Source organism: Eptatretus burgeri, chromosome 16 (assembly GCF_056783735.1).
Source record: "Eptatretus burgeri isolate ZD-2024b chromosome 16, Ebu_testis_v1, whole genome shotgun sequence".
Classification (NCBI taxonomy): Eukaryota; Metazoa; Chordata; class Myxini; order Myxiniformes; family Myxinidae; genus Eptatretus; species Eptatretus burgeri.
Genome location: NC_140976.1, coordinates 1,557,073 through 1,572,528, shown reverse-complemented (window position 1 = coordinate 1,572,528; position 15,456 = coordinate 1,557,073). Strand labels below are relative to the sequence as shown.

The 15,456-nt window shown below is 42.6% G+C and overlaps 1 protein-coding gene across 4 annotated transcripts in view; it reads left to right on the top strand.

The window, feature by feature from the left end:
- Positions 1 to 15,456, top strand: part of DSCAM (DS cell adhesion molecule) — a 106,535-nt gene that overhangs the window by 85,406 nt on the left and 5,673 nt on the right. The window contains exons 25-32 of one of the 4 annotated variants that reach the window (XM_085859151.1): positions 2,574 to 2,737; positions 7,850 to 7,948; positions 10,925 to 11,113; positions 11,256 to 11,684; positions 12,536 to 12,715; positions 13,110 to 13,140; positions 13,665 to 13,736; positions 13,876 to 13,991. In XM_085859151.1, coding sequence (XP_085715277.1) covers positions 2,574 to 2,737; positions 7,850 to 7,948; positions 10,925 to 11,113; positions 11,256 to 11,684; positions 12,536 to 12,715; positions 13,110 to 13,140; positions 13,665 to 13,736; positions 13,876 to 13,991 — 1,280 coding nt within the window. Of the gene's footprint in view, positions 1 to 2,573; positions 2,738 to 7,849; positions 7,949 to 10,924; positions 11,114 to 11,255; positions 11,685 to 12,535; positions 12,716 to 13,109; positions 13,198 to 13,664; positions 13,737 to 13,872; positions 13,992 to 15,456 lie in introns of all 4 variants that reach the window. The other 3 variants (XM_085859150.1, XM_085859149.1, XM_085859148.1) reach the window with 3 other exon arrangements.

Sequence of the window (15,456 nt, the reverse complement as noted above, 5' to 3'; positions counted from 1 at the left end):
CAATAGACTTAACAAGGAAACTTTTGGGCAATTATGGTTACTCTATCTACAAAATTGGATGTATGAGAGGTGATCGAAGTTTGAGCAACTTTCAAACTGAAAGTGATTTTTCGAGAAAAAAATATGCCAAATAAGGTATTTTTTTGCATAAAAACCAGGTTTATTGTATTGAACAATGCAAAAATTATGTTAGCTACGTTCAAACATGATTACCTTCGCATTCTACGAAAGGTTATGTTTTGGTCGGCGTGTATTTATTTATTTATTTATTTGTAATCTTGTGATTCGTAAAACTCAAAAAGTATTAAACCAAATTGCATGAAATTTGGTGGGATGATTGGTTATTAGCCAGGAAGCATTCGATTAGATTTTGGGATCGTTCGGGTCAAAGGTCAAGGTCAAGGTCACGAAAAGGTCAAAATCGTCTTTTTACGATAACACGGTTAATTTTTTATTCAATTTGCATGCAGCTAACGCCAAAATGTTCAGAATTCAACGCCTCATCTTGTGATATGCAATATGACACAATGACGCCCATACTCTTGTTACCGGTTAAGGGTCAAAGATCAGGGGGGTCACGACCTTGAAAAATATGCGGTTTTTGTCATAACGCGGTTAATTCTTGTCCGCTTTACATGAACCCAGCACCAAAATGTTCAGAATTTAATGCCCAATCTTGTGACACAATGACGTCATAACACATGTCACCGGTTGGGGTAAAATGTCGGGGGGGGGGGGTCACGCCCTTGAAAAATATGCGGTTTTCGGCAATAACTCAGTCAATTCTTATTTGATTTGCATGAAACTAGCATCAAACGAGATTACCTTCTCTTGTTGAAACGTTGTATTCACCGAGCTTGCGAGTGAAGACTCGCCAAAACGATGTTAGTTGATTGTTGTTTAGTCCGTAGCCCCCGAAAGTCGGGGGGGGGGGTCATGACATTATAGATATGTGGTTTGTGTCATAAGACCATTCATATGAAACCAGTTCCCCACACTCATACCAAGAACAAAAAAAGTAGTGGCGGCGAAGGTATGCGCTCTATGAGTGCCCGTTCTAGTTAATAAATGTAACATTTGAATCGAATGTTGCCTACTTGTGAGTTATTCCACGGAACCTGACTTTTGCCATTTTGGTCCATTGGCGTCAAGGCGTAATCACATATTGGGCTGTTCAGGGAAAATACACTTGATCTGGAAGTGTTATCTTCACACTGATTGGAACAACCTTGAGGAAGTGCACTCACATTTAACAGGTCTTCGTTGGGTTCTATTCTGAACCCCACTATAAACTGTTATCACATTTAGGAGGCAGGATGTCACATGAGTTTTCCGTCCTTCAGAGGGATCCTGAGCCTCGTATCTCATCTGCTTGTATCCGCTGGGGGATGTTAAAGATCCCATGGTACCTTTTGAAAAGAGGAGGAAATTGTGTGATGATCAAAGGGCATTGGATGCACCTGCGCTCAAGTTTGGAGCATCATAGTAAAGGAGTTGAACACTTATTGACTCGAGACATTTTCAACTGTTCATTTTTAATTGATTTGTAAAAAAAATTAAGAACATGTTTTCACTTTGTCATTGTGGGGTATTTTTTGTGACAAAAACAAAAATTCAACTCAATCCATTTTAAATTCAGGCTGTAACAACAACATCTGACAAAGTTGAGGGTTGTGAATACCTTCTGAAGGCACTGTGTTCCGACATGCCCTAACATTCCCCTTTTTCAGTGGAGGAATCACGATTGAGTCAGTCCATTTTGTAAGCCATTCTCCAGACTTCAGAATTATGTTGCAAATTTTATGCAAAACATCGATCATGGCTTCTCTACCTGCTTTTAAGAGTTCAACACTAATATTGTCTGTGCCTGGAGATTTATTTTCTTTAAATATATTAATTGCTTTTTCTACCTCTTCTGGCAATATGGGTGGTTCTTCCTCAATTGGCGAAACAGCTATTTATCTCTCTATATGTTTTTTATTTCCTCCTCATCTGTCTATATTACATTTATTACAATTATGCTTATAAAGCTCTTTGCAATACTGCCTCCATCTTTCTAAAATTTAATCAGGTTTAGTTAGTACTTTTTCATTTTTCTCCTTCATGACTGTGTTAAAGGTTTCACTACATTCAATGTGTTATTTTCATTTATACTACTCTCGATTTCAGAACACTGCTGATTTATCCACTCCTCTATGTCCCTACGTATTTCCCTTTTCAGGTTTTTATTCCCATCTTTATCTTGGAGTAATGAATCTGAATTATCAAAATGTTTTGCCTTAAGCTCCCTTCTTTCATCGCATTTATTCAAAACTTCATTTGTAATCCAGGGTTGCTTCTTTTTCTTTCTTTTCCCAAATGCCCTTTGTGCAGTTTTATGCCTAACATTTTCAAAAGTTTTTACAATTGTTTGAACATTATCGCTAAACAATAATGGGGCAAAACATCTGCTTTAAAACATTCAGCTGTGGCAGCATCATAAAGGGTTATTTCCTGGAAATGTTTTCACCCATTTTCCTGTTTCTCACCTCGCTTTGCCCGGTCCTGACCTCACCTCCTCCTCTGACCTTCAGCGAGCAAGCTCCCGTGGTCGTCACACCCGGCGGCCGACTGGCGTTGCCAGCCAACGGCAGTCTCGTGGTCCTTGCTCTGCGTGCGGGCGACGCTGGACGCTACACATGCACGGCCAGCAACGCCTGGGGTTCTGAAGAGCTGCACACGACCTTACGTGTGCAAGGTCAGAAATGCACTCTCTGTGAGAGCTGCCTCTTTCATTTCTCTCTTAAAACCGCTCTTATTTCAGAAGTGGTTGGCTTTCAAGTTTCCAGCATATCGACTCCCGAACTCATTAAATGAATATATCAAGACCCATTAAATTTTGAAACGAGTCGGGTCTCTGCAGGACAAATTGAGACCCTATTGGATGCCGTGGAACATGTTGGATGAGGACTACCTCGCATCGCGAAGTGCAGAGCGTTCCGCCATTTTACATGTTATTGGAATAGAACAGATGATTCGTGCATTGAGGATTTGTCCCTTATGAAAGGGACAATAGATGCACAAAAAATTTCAACACCAATGCAAGTGTCCATTGGTCATACTGCCAGTTTGCTGGATCACTTTGTCCCAGGTGAGATTGACCACCGTAGTGGCTCAGCATATTCGTGCATCAGAGACTGAACAGGCGACGGTGCATGGTTGGTCGGGGTGCTCGTGGAGCATGGACAAAATGTCAATGTCAGAGTTCATCAAATTCTCAATGGCCACATTAGCTGGTCCTGCCTTTCATACGCAAGCGATTTATGGAGCCACATGCCCCCTTTCTTCACATATCTATCAACCCACCATGCCTGATTCCAAATAAATCGCTTGTTTCTCGAGACATGATGGGTAGAAAAAATACATGGAGATTTCTCCCGTATATGCGTACGTACGTAAAGTTATTAAACATTCTCCTTTGTATGCTGAACCTGAGTGAAAATTGAGTTAATTTCTTCCACAGTGTGTAGAAAAACGACATATTATTTAAACTTAACTGGTCAGACAGATGTTAATCCCGATTGCTTGGGAAGAGGGTTACTCTTAAAAGCCTTGGTTCTTATGCAGTTCAGGTAGGGTGGTGATTTAACTGGCAACCAGTCGCTATGACATCACTTGTAATTCATGTGAACCCATGGGTGATTCTCCAGCCAAACAGTTTTTAATGTTTACCCAAATTAGTTTCTCTTTTCGCATACTTTTATCACTTGAAACATTTGAATATCTGACATGATCAAATGTGGATTTATTCCTTTCCTTTTATCCACCTTTACTTAGTCAACGACTGGAAACTTTTCACTTCAAGCAATTCTTAACCCTTTAAACTCTGAGCTCCAAGCTCCTTGGACTTTTGGCTCCTCCACCCTGGGCTCCATGAAGAAAAATCTGGCCACTGGGGTATAAGAAGGTTCGAATAGTGGCCAGTAAACCGTGTGCTCAGGTATATGGAGGTTTGAATAGCAGCTGGTATAACGGCCACAGGGGTTCAAGGGGTTAAGTCGGTTTGAAATTGGTAGTTTTGGAGAACCCAGAAATCGCTCCTTGATTTACGTTGCATTTCTCTAACAGTTGACGCCGCCATTCCATCCAGAGTGAATAATTTTAGCCACTGAAAGTGTACCAGCACAAACATTTGAAAATATTCTTGCGATAATTATTTTGATCAAAAAATATTTTGATTGAATCAGCAGTACGTATTGAAGAAATACCCTTGTTCCGCTTGTTGCGGAATCGAGGCCAATGAACCTTTCATGTTGTCGAGTGACAATCGAGTCCACTGAAGACTGTCATGTCTATTAGTGAGAAAGAAACAAGATACTGATGATATTTATGAGAACTTGCACCGATTGGCAGAATTCACTTTTACACGGCAAATTCACTTTTAATCACTGACAACTCAAAAATAAAATTCGCTTGTAAAACTTGCCTGTTATTTTTGAACGAGATGGATTTTAATTTTTTTTTTCCATTTCCATCTCTCTTTATCCATCGTGTATCTACATTAAATCACCAACGATTCATTTATTCACCATTTCCATCTCTCTTTATCCATCGTGTATCTACATTAAATCACCAACGATTCATTTATTCACCATTTCCATCTCTCTTTATCCATCGCGTATCTGCATTAAATCACCAATGATTCATTTATTCACCATTTCCATCTCTCTTTATCCATCATGTATCAACATTAAATCACCAACGATTCATTTATTCACCATTTCCATCTCTCTTTATCCATCGTGTATCTACATTAAATCACCAACGATTCATTTATTCACCATTTCCATCTCTCTTTATCCATCGCGTATCTGCATTAAATCACCAATGCTTCATTTATTCACCATTTCCATCTCTCTTTATCCATCGCATATCCACATTAAATCACCAATGATTCATTTATTCACCATTTCCATCTCTCTTTATCCATCGCGTATCCACATTAAATCACCAACGATTCATTTATTCACCATTTCCATCTCTCTTTATCCATCGTGTATCGACATTAAATCACCAACGATTCATTTATTCACCATTTCCATCTCTCTTTATCCATCATGTATCTACATTAAATCGCCAGTGATTCATCACTGAGTTTGAGAGACCAGATAGTGATGAGATCATGGCAGGTAGTTAAACCTACGATTGGTGTGGTTGCTCTGACGGTTACCATGCCCAAGGAGTTGCTGAAGCTGTGCCCATGAAGCTGACTCCTATTATAATTGAGGTAACACAGGTCAACAAGGGTATTATGCATGAAGGATTCGTCACTCCTTGGTTGTTGTTTCCCTGTCTCTGTATATGCTCCGACTGTGGCGAGTGATCTCACCGTGAAGGAGGCATTCAATTCCGCCCTTGAGTCTGTGGTTGCTCAGTGCTTCACGAGAGATACTCTTCTCGTGTTGTGGGATTTCAATGCATCGACTGGTACAGATAGGGATGGTTATGAGACATGTGTTGGTCCCCATGGGTCTGGAACTGTGAACCAGAATAACATTAAGTTCCTTGATTTTGCAAGAAGTTGTGGACTGAGGGTGGCTGGTTCATGGATTCAGCACCCACAAGCTCATCGCTGGACTTGATATTCCAACGCTGGTGGTCTGGCAAAGGAGATTGACCATGTGCTCATTGATGGCCACTGGAGGATGATCCAGAACTGCAGGGTCTACCAGAGTGCTCACTCAGTTCCTCAAAACCAACCACCGGCTTCTTGTAGCAACTCTGAAGTTGCAGCTTAAATCCAGGAGAATAGTACCATACCAGACTATGCTGGATGTTGGCAAGCTCAAGGATGAGAGGGTAGCTGAGGAGTTTTCAAACAGGCTGAGTGGGGATTTGGGGGAGTCTGTGCTTTAGGAAATCCTAAAGAGTTGTGGAGTGCCTTCAAGACCATCATCCTTGGTGTTGCTGGTGGATGTCTTGGAATTCACCATAGGGCGCAGAAGAATCTCAAGGGACACTGAATACCATTGACCAGATTTTCAAGGCCAGGCTTAACGGCAGAGCTGATCTCTTCAGGGTGTTGAGGCATAAAACTGCACGTGCACTGAGAGTGGACAAGGAGGCCTATGTGCGAGGAATCTGTGAGGGAGTAGAGCATCACCTGTGGTCAAGTGATTCTCATCCTACATACAGGGGAATTTGCACATTGCGTTTCTTCAAGCCCATCACTCAGTGTACTGCAGTTGGAGCGGAGGGTGGAGGGCTCTTGACAGATGAGTTTGAACTGAAGGCCCGTCAGGCCAGTTACTTTGAGCAGCTGCACCAGGCTGACTCACCAGCTCTTGAGTTCGATGTCAGGGGTGTTATAATCCCTAGTGCTGACCCTCCAGTCAACTATGATGCACCTTCGTTTGTGGAAACACAGGCTGCGGTAAACCAGTTGAAATGGAGTAAAGTTCCAGGGATCTGTGGCATCCATCGTGAACTTCTCAAGGCTGGTGGAAATGCTGCACTCGTGTTGTTGCATGTAGTTTTGTGTTTTGCCTGGAACAAAGGCATCATCCCAATTGTTTGGAAGAGGTGCCTTGTTGTCCCTCTCTGGAAAGGGAAGGGTGATCGCCAGGAATGAAACAACTACTGAGGGGTGACGCTGCTCTCAGTGCCGGGCAAGGTCTTTGCTCAGATAATTATTGATAGGGTTCGCCACCATCTGCTTGAGCACCAGCGTCCAGAGCAGTCAGGCTTTACACCAAAGAGGTCAACGATTGACCGTATTCTTGCTCTTCAGGTCCTCATTGAAAGCAGATGAGAGTTTTGGCAGGGGATGCTTGCAGCTTATGTTGAGCTCTGTAAAGCGTTCGATTCAGTGATTCAGGATACCCTCTGGAGGATTCTTGGTCTTCATGGGGTGCCACCAAAACTGATCAATCTGATGTGTGAACTATACTTCGGTACTGAGAGTGCTGTGAGGTGTGGTGTTTCCATCTCTGAATTATTTCCAGTTGTTACTGTAGTTCGTCAGGGGTGTCTTCTGACCTGAACACTTTGCAGCACTTGTATGGACTGGATTCTGGGGAGGATGTCGGAGAGATCAAGCTGCGGTGGATCATTTGGAAATTTCAAGATCTCTGACCTTGATTTCACAGACGATGCAGTCATCTTTGCATAGAGTCTGGATATTCTTTCCGGGGCCCTTGAGGTGCCGAATGAGGAGTCGGAGCAGCTGGGATTATGGATTTCATGAGTCAAAACTAAGATCCCGGCTTTCATTGACATCTTGGATGCTGCTATCTTTTCTGTGCCTGTTTGTGGTGAGGATGTTGAGGTCACAGAGAGATTTACTTAACTTGGCAGTGATATTGCTGTCTCGTTGGTCGGACTTTGTGTCCAATGAGTGGTTGCTGAGAGAGACTCAAATGAGATTTGTTACCTGTATAGTCCTTGAGCATCAGCTGCGGATGAATGGGCGTCAGGCTCGTTTTCCTGACACTTATCCTGCTCACCAGATTCTCTCAGAGAGGGAGCCTCGTGAGTGGAGGAGGCCAACAGGCCGACCACGTTCCTCGTGCTTGCAGCAAGTTGTTCAACATCTCAAGGAGATGGGGATGGGCCAGGCATCTGCCAGGGAGATGGCCAGACGGAGGCCGTGGGGTCCCGGTGGAAAGTGGACGCAGCGACGCGCTGCTCCGGCGCATGCTCCCCTACCTGACCTGACCTCACCTGACCTGACCTGACCTGACCCTTGTATCTACATTAAATCAGCAGTGATTCATTTATATACAATCTCCATGTATTTTTAACCACTGTCCATCTGTTTTCAAACACTGACTAACCTTGTGCTTTCTTCTCCTTTTGCTCACCTGGACAGTTCCTCCAGACCAGCCCCGTTTGTCGGTTTCCCAAACGACGTCAACATCCATCTCCTTGTCGTGGATCCCTGGCAGCAATGGTGGCAGCCCTCTTCGGAGTGAGTTTTCAAAATACCTATCAAGAAAAAGCATGATTTACAGCAGAAGTCTTAACGTACATAGGGATCGAAAACGACATAAGTGGTGAATTTCACTGACTATCATAAAGTATACTTGGGATCACGAAAAAACACGGAAGTCGTGAAGTTCACAGGGATTTATAAAGTGCATCGGGTGACATAAAGTACACCAGGTATCTTGACCACCATTGGAAATCATAGAGCACACTGGGGACCATGATGTTCCTCGGGATCTGAAACAACGATGCAAATCATAAAATACAGTGCTGGGCATGAAATACACTGGATGACATAATTTATATGGACAGTCATCTGGTGTTGTTCCCATGCCATGATTCGTACCGTTATGTTTGTGTTCTAGGACACCAGAGTAATGCATTTTTCGGTGCCTCGTCATGTGTACCTCGATGTTGGACAGATCGTAGACATCTGCTTGACACGGCGTCGGACTGAGATACAACAACTTGACGATATTTTATGCAAGGAGAGACAAGGAATTCAGAAGAGGAAGTCAAGACACAAGAGGAAGTCATTTGGCCCATCATGCCTGCACCCTTTATTTCGTCATCGATGACCGTCGAATATGATTGTAAATCCCATTTCAGGATGTAGGAAAACAAAGGAAGTGAGAATAAAAGTCCAAATTTAGTGGTCGTCTTACGCTACTCGAGGAAGCACCTGATGCGTAAAGAGTAATTCCCCCCCCCCCCCCCAATTTATATGGTTTGAAACAAATCGATGAGAGTTATAAGCTTTGGTCTGTTGGGTAGTCAATCTTGTCTACCCTTATTATCAGTATTTCCGTCGATATGTTTGTCTGTCTTGTCTGTCTGTATGTCTGCCTCTTCGGTCCAGTGCTCCGTTAACACAATGGCGATTTCGATGAAACTTGGTTGGTAGGTTCATACCATGACCTAGTTGTGTGCAAATGAGAACCGTTGCTATGGACCCATCCGTTACCTAGCAACGGACCTTTGAAATTTTCAAAAAAAATCTCAAATTTTTTTTTTCGAAAATCAAAAATCGGGCCACGGACGACTGTAGGCAGTACATTCAGCCATATTGTCAAAAATTTCCAGCCGGATCCTATGAAAACTGTCGGAGAAGATAGACTTTGAATGAACCCTGGTTGAAAACAATAAAAAAAACGAAGTTCGTTATATCTCAGAGACTGTGAGTCAGATATACATGAAACTGGTATGGTAGGTTCATGGTATGTCCTAGTTATGTGCGAGAAAGAACCGTTGCTATGGACGCTTTTGTTGGCTAGTAACGACTGAAAAACGACTAAATTCGACTTGATCGACTACCCATGTCCGCCTACCGGCTTGTCTGTCTGTTTGTCTGTCTGTCTCACGATTTTCGGCCACAGTTTTGAAGCAATCGTTCTGAATTTTTTTTGTTTGTCGGAGACCGGCCAAGAACAGAAAACGCTGAATTTTGGTGATGATCCGAATCCGGATCCTGATCTGAAATTTTTAAAGTGATTCTTCACTTTTGAAAGATGGGGCCAAAAAATATGTTTTGCATGATATCTCAAAAACTCGTGGAAGAGATATAACAAAACGAGGTGGATGAGTTGCTTCAGTGACAATAACAAGCCGATTCGATTTTGGTTAAGGTCTGGATTCAGATCCGACCTGTCAGTGAGATACAAAATGTAAACTGATCAGCCTGGAGGAGGTATGTGCTCCACCGAGTGCCATTCCATTTCACCAAGTGCCACTCTAGGAGTGATCTTTCCTTTGCTTGTCTGTCTTTTTCTGTTTGTTTGTTTGTTTGTTTGTTGATGAGCAAGATATCTCAAAAAATTGTCCATGGAATCGGATGAAATTTGGTGGGGAGTTTGGTTGTGTGACAAGGACGAACTGATTCGATTTTGGTGAAGATACAAATCCGGATCCAGCCACGATAATTTTTTGAGTGATTCTTCACCATTGAGAGATAGAGCTAAACCGATATATAGTACGATATCTCATCCGATTGAACTGAAATTTGAACAGTGTTTGATATCGCGTTACTGAATTCAACCACCTATTATTTTTGAGGTCAACATAGGTCAAAGGTCAAGAGGCTATATTTCTAAAATCCTCAATTTTCATCCGATTGACTTGAGAGTTGAAGAAGATTTGGTCATTGAATTCAATCACCAATTATTTTGGAGGTCAACATGGACCAAAACGTCAACATTATGCCCAAGGTCAACAATTAAGGTGGTATTTCTAAAATTGTCAATTTTCATCCGATTGACTTGAAATTTGAAGAGTTGTTGCATATTTGGTCATTGAATTCAACCACCAATTATTTTTGAGGTCAAATTTGTTTTATGGATTTTGCAAGGATCCTACTCTGCACGACGTCTTTCTTGTTTGTTTGTCTGTCTGTCTGTCTGTCTGTTTGTTTGTGTGCAGGATATCTCAAAAAGTTGTAGATGGATTTGGATGACATTTGGTGGACATGTTGGGTTTGTGACAAGGACGGATCGATTCGATTTTGGTTAAGATCCGCACCCGGATTCGAGCGGGCAGATGCGTGCTCTCTACCGAGTGCCCTTCTAGTTTCATATGTTGCTCACAAACAAAGTTTAAATTCTGCTCCACTCAACCTTATGGTTGAGTGGAGCAGAATTTATACTGAGCTTGGCTTCCCAAAGTGCATTCAAGTTCCATTTGGAAAAGTAAAATATAATGTAACGGGATGTTGAAGTACATTTGGGTTTATTTGACATTTTAACCCATGTGGTCCATTGTTTTGACTTGTGTGTGAACTCTGACCTTTTGACGACTTCCAAAGAAGAATAAATGTGGTTAAAAAGAGAAATAAATTGATGTTGTGGAACTTAAGAAACCGAGGATATCATAATAAAATTCTCAAAGTTATAGAATTGAAAGCAAATGCATTTGGGATGACAATGGGCCTGGAGATGGACAAGTAACACTCAGTCGGTTTTTGCAGGTTTTGTTCTGCAGTACTCGGAGGACCACAGTGAAGAGTGGCGTGAGGTTTCCATCCCTCCAAGGCAGAGGCGATGGGTCCTTCCCAAGTTGCGCTGCGGTACATGGTATAAATTCACTTTGGCAGCCCGAAACGCCGTGGGTACCGGTACCATCAGCGAGATTATCGAAGCAAAGACCCATGGGCAAGGTGAACACCCTTTGGCCAGAAATATATGTGGTGGTCAACACGGTTTTTATACCTGCGCGCTGTCTCCAGATTCCGTTAAATCTTCTATAATCTTTCAAAACTGTATTCTCTGTTTTTTTTATTCATCTTTCTCATCTACTAGAGCCACATTTCGTGAAGGATGGAGACCTTTTGCTCATGTCTAACTCCACAATGGCACGTGTCAGCTTGAGAGGCTGGCGTGATGGTGGCTGTGCCATCACCTCAGTCTCTATTTCCTATTCGCCAGCTGGCACCCCCAAGCACCATGGAGCAATGGGAACCGACTCGGCACAGGCTGATGCTGGAAATAGAGAACCCAGAGGTCCACCAGCTTCTGGGGGGGCGTGGAGTGAAAACAATCGTGGAAGTGGTAAAAGTAGTCCGGCCTCCATCTCTTGGAACCCAGGGACGGGACAAGAGGGGCCACCCGATTCGCTTCTTCTTGCCGGACTTGATGCAGGGACATGGTATGGGGTTAAACTTCAAGTGTGCAACGTGGCTGGATGTACCGAGCATCTGGGAGAGTTCGCTACGTTGACATTCGATGGGAGTACGAATCTCACCCGGCCATCCTCACCTCCTCCCACTCTCATCCTGTTGTCCTCACCTTCACTAAGTTCTGTTAACATCGCCACTCTCCCCCTCACCACATGATCTTTAACCGGTCAGTTTCACCATCACTTTTACACTCACCTGCATGTACAAGCATCTTCACCATGTCTCACCCATAATGCTCAGCACCTGAAGCTATTTCTCACCACGGTACATCTCAACAAGTCCATGTTGTTGATTTGTTTTCCTCACCGTTCATTCCTTGCCTTTGTTTTCTTTCACATTCATCCTCACACTTGTCCTTATCTTGTCATTCACTTTTTGTGCCATTGACTCGCAAGCACCCTTGAAATATCCTTAACATTGCAAATGCTGGAGTTAGTTACTCGGCACAAGTGATGTCATTGTGCTCTTCGCTACTCTGCCGCTTTATCAATCAATTTCTGATGTCGTGCTTTTCATTAATAACTCGTCAGAGGCCACCTTTTTATTACATAATTAAGATTAAGCAAAATAAGAAAGGGTTGGATGATGAAGGAGAGCAAAGGGCATGTGTGGGACAATAGGGGTAGATGGTGATTGGCGGGGGCAGGGGGGGGGCATTGTTAAAAAAAAATTCTATTTTTTTTGTATATGTAATAAATTGATGGCCCATCATTGCATGTACCTCAACTGAATGGACCAATTCCTCTAATTTAACCTCACATCCCTAATTAGATGATGATTCAATCAAAGAACCCCAAAACTCATAACTCAAGCAGATATGTTGTCACTGTGTTTAGCCTGAACTTGCTCGACAGTGTGCAAAATGTCAACGAATCTCGTGCGGAAACTGTGTGCTGCACGTAGGCACAATTGCACCGCTGCTGCTCGCCACGGTACGCGTCAGTCGTGGAGGTTTGACTCCGACTCAAGAGCTCAGGCTTCTGCTGTCCGTGTGCTGCCTGCTGGGATTGGCACTGCTTCTCCTCGGCCTGGTCGTGTTGCTTCGCAGACGGAGACGTCAACAAAGACTCAAACGTCTAAGAGGTTACAGTCCCAAACCCCATAATGCGAGCCTACCTCCTTCCTCTGCCAAATCCCTGATAACTTGAGTCCCCTTCCTAATTTGAGCCACCTTCCCCCATAACATGAGCAATTTACCCCCAGAACATGAGTCCCTGACGCCCCCAACGAGAGACCCCAGTGCCCACCCTCCACCGCCCCCCACACCCCACAATCTAAGATGTTCTTGAAACAATATTGAAGGTGCAAGGAGTGTATGTGGTATGCGGACGGATGTGTTACAGACATGGCAATCCGAAACGTTTTTTTCCACTTATGATGTTTACCCCCATATGATGTCTTATGATGTTTACACACGAGGGTATGTGCAACATGTTTTTCTATCACGAGTAAGTGTGCTTCATGGTTCTTTTTTCAGATGCGAAGAGCCTGGCAGAAATGCTCATCAGGTATGGGTATGGTATCGTGAGAAAGGGACACGTCACTGGGTTACTACGACACTCCATGTACGGATTTAAAATACCTAACGGGGTGTTACTGGGTTACTGTTACACTCGAAACTCTACGTTCAGATTTTTAAAACCTAATGGGGTGTTACTGTCGTTCTCCATGCCCATGAGACCTGTTCCCACGAGGCCTTGGTCCCCGCGAGGGGATCGAGCTTTCAAAACGCCAGAGAACCACAATGTATCCCAAAAGTGCTCTCTGGATCAGGAAAGATTTGGCAACCTTGACTCTTAAATGCTCGTCTTTGTATGATTTTGGCAACAATCATAATAATAATAATAATAAGAAGAAGAAGAAGAAGAAGAAGAAGAAGAAGAATAATAATAGTTGATTTTCGTTCATAAAAACGTGGAAACTGTTCCCTCTTCCAACTTCAACTCCTTACCATAAGTTTACCTTTTACCTGCATCCCTTTCCCGAACCCAAACCTTTTCTTTTCCTCGACATTTCTCCTTCTCTTTCTCAGTGACAGTGGAGTCACAGCTGAAGTGCCATCCCAGCCATGCCGTTTCACAGGGCAAGCGACCGGATTGTCGTGGTGAGTCATTATTAAAAAAATAATTTTGTCGCCAAGCAAGAACAACATGCGCTCTCGGGTTCAGCTCAGAATCGAAACTTCGCCCACCACTTCCTCATGTTCCTTCTTGCTTTCTTTGCTATTTCCTCCACTCCAGCAGCAAAAGCAGTCAGGTGGGAGAGATTGTGGACAAGTTGGAGGAAAGTGGAATCCAAAATCAGGACGTGGCCCACTCTGCCCTACTGTCCGACACAAAAGACAGCACGGAGCAACTAGGTCATCCACCTCTGTCTTAATCTTCTTTTATTTGCTTTATCACCCTTCACAATGCATAAAATAGGATGGTTTCCTCATCAGTACGTCACCTGATGCACTATTCATGGACGGGTTCTCACTGACCCTCATGAGACCTTGTGATCTCATATCCAAGAAGAGACCTTGTGATCTGCCACTTGTCCATTAAAAACTCCATGCATTCGTTTATCCACATTGAATCAATAACTGTGTACTGTTTATCCACCAAGAACCCAAGTCTTTGTCCTTTCACCTCCCCTCCGTTGTCCTTTCACCTCCCCTCCGTTGTCATTTCACTTTATTCATTTTGTTAACTATAAACAATGATCTTTATTTCCAAACAGAAAATTATTAAATCGTGTTATTTTGAAATGTGATTTTGCACACTTAGGAAACCAATGGAGTGTTTATTTGATTTTCTTCTCAGTTATATACAAGATCAGGGCTCATGGATGAATGAACACCATAATGTAGTAAATGCACCTTGGAAAGTTTTTCAAAAATATACTTTTTTCCAGAGATGGACGGACTCTTCTCTTCCATGATTGGACTCTTCTCTTCCATGTTTAGACTCTTCTCTTCCATGATAACTCTTCTCTTCCATGATTGGACTCTTCCCTTCCATGATTAGACTCTTCTCTTCCATGTTTAGGGTCTTCTCTTCCATGATTGGACTCTTCCCTTCCATGATTAGACTCTTCTCTTCCATGATAAGACTCTTCCCTTCCATGATTACACTTTTCTCTTCCATGATTAGACTTCTCTTCCATGTTTCGACTCTTCCCTTCCATGTTTCAACTCTTCCCTTCCATGATTACACTTTTCTTTTCCATGATTAGACTCCTCTTACATCACTCTTCCTTTCTTTTCCATTATTAGACATTTATCTTCCATGATTAGACTTTTCTTTTCCATGATTAGATTTTTCTGTCCCATGATCAGGCTTTTCTTTTCCATTATTAGACTTTTCTCTTCCATGATTGGACTCTTTTCTTCCATAATTAGACTTTTCTCTTCCATGATTAGACTTTCCCTTCCATAATTGATAGATTTTTCTCTTCCCTGATTAGACTTTTCTCTTCCATGATTAGACTTTCCCTTCCATAATTAATAGATTTTTCTCTTCCATGATTGGACTTTTCTCTTCCATGATTAGACTTTTCTCTTCGATGATAAGACTTTTCTCTTCTATGATTACACTTTTCTCTTCCATGATTAGACTTTTCTCTTCCATGATTAGACTCTTCTCTTCCATGTTTAGACTCTTCTCTTCCATGTTTAGACTCTTCTCTTCCATGATAAGACTATTCCCTTCCATGATTACACTTTTCTCTTCCATGATTGGACTCCTCTGACATAACTCTTCCTTTCTTTTCCATTATTATACATTTATCTTCCATGATTAGACTTTTCTTTGCCATGATTAGATTTTTCTGTCCCATGATCA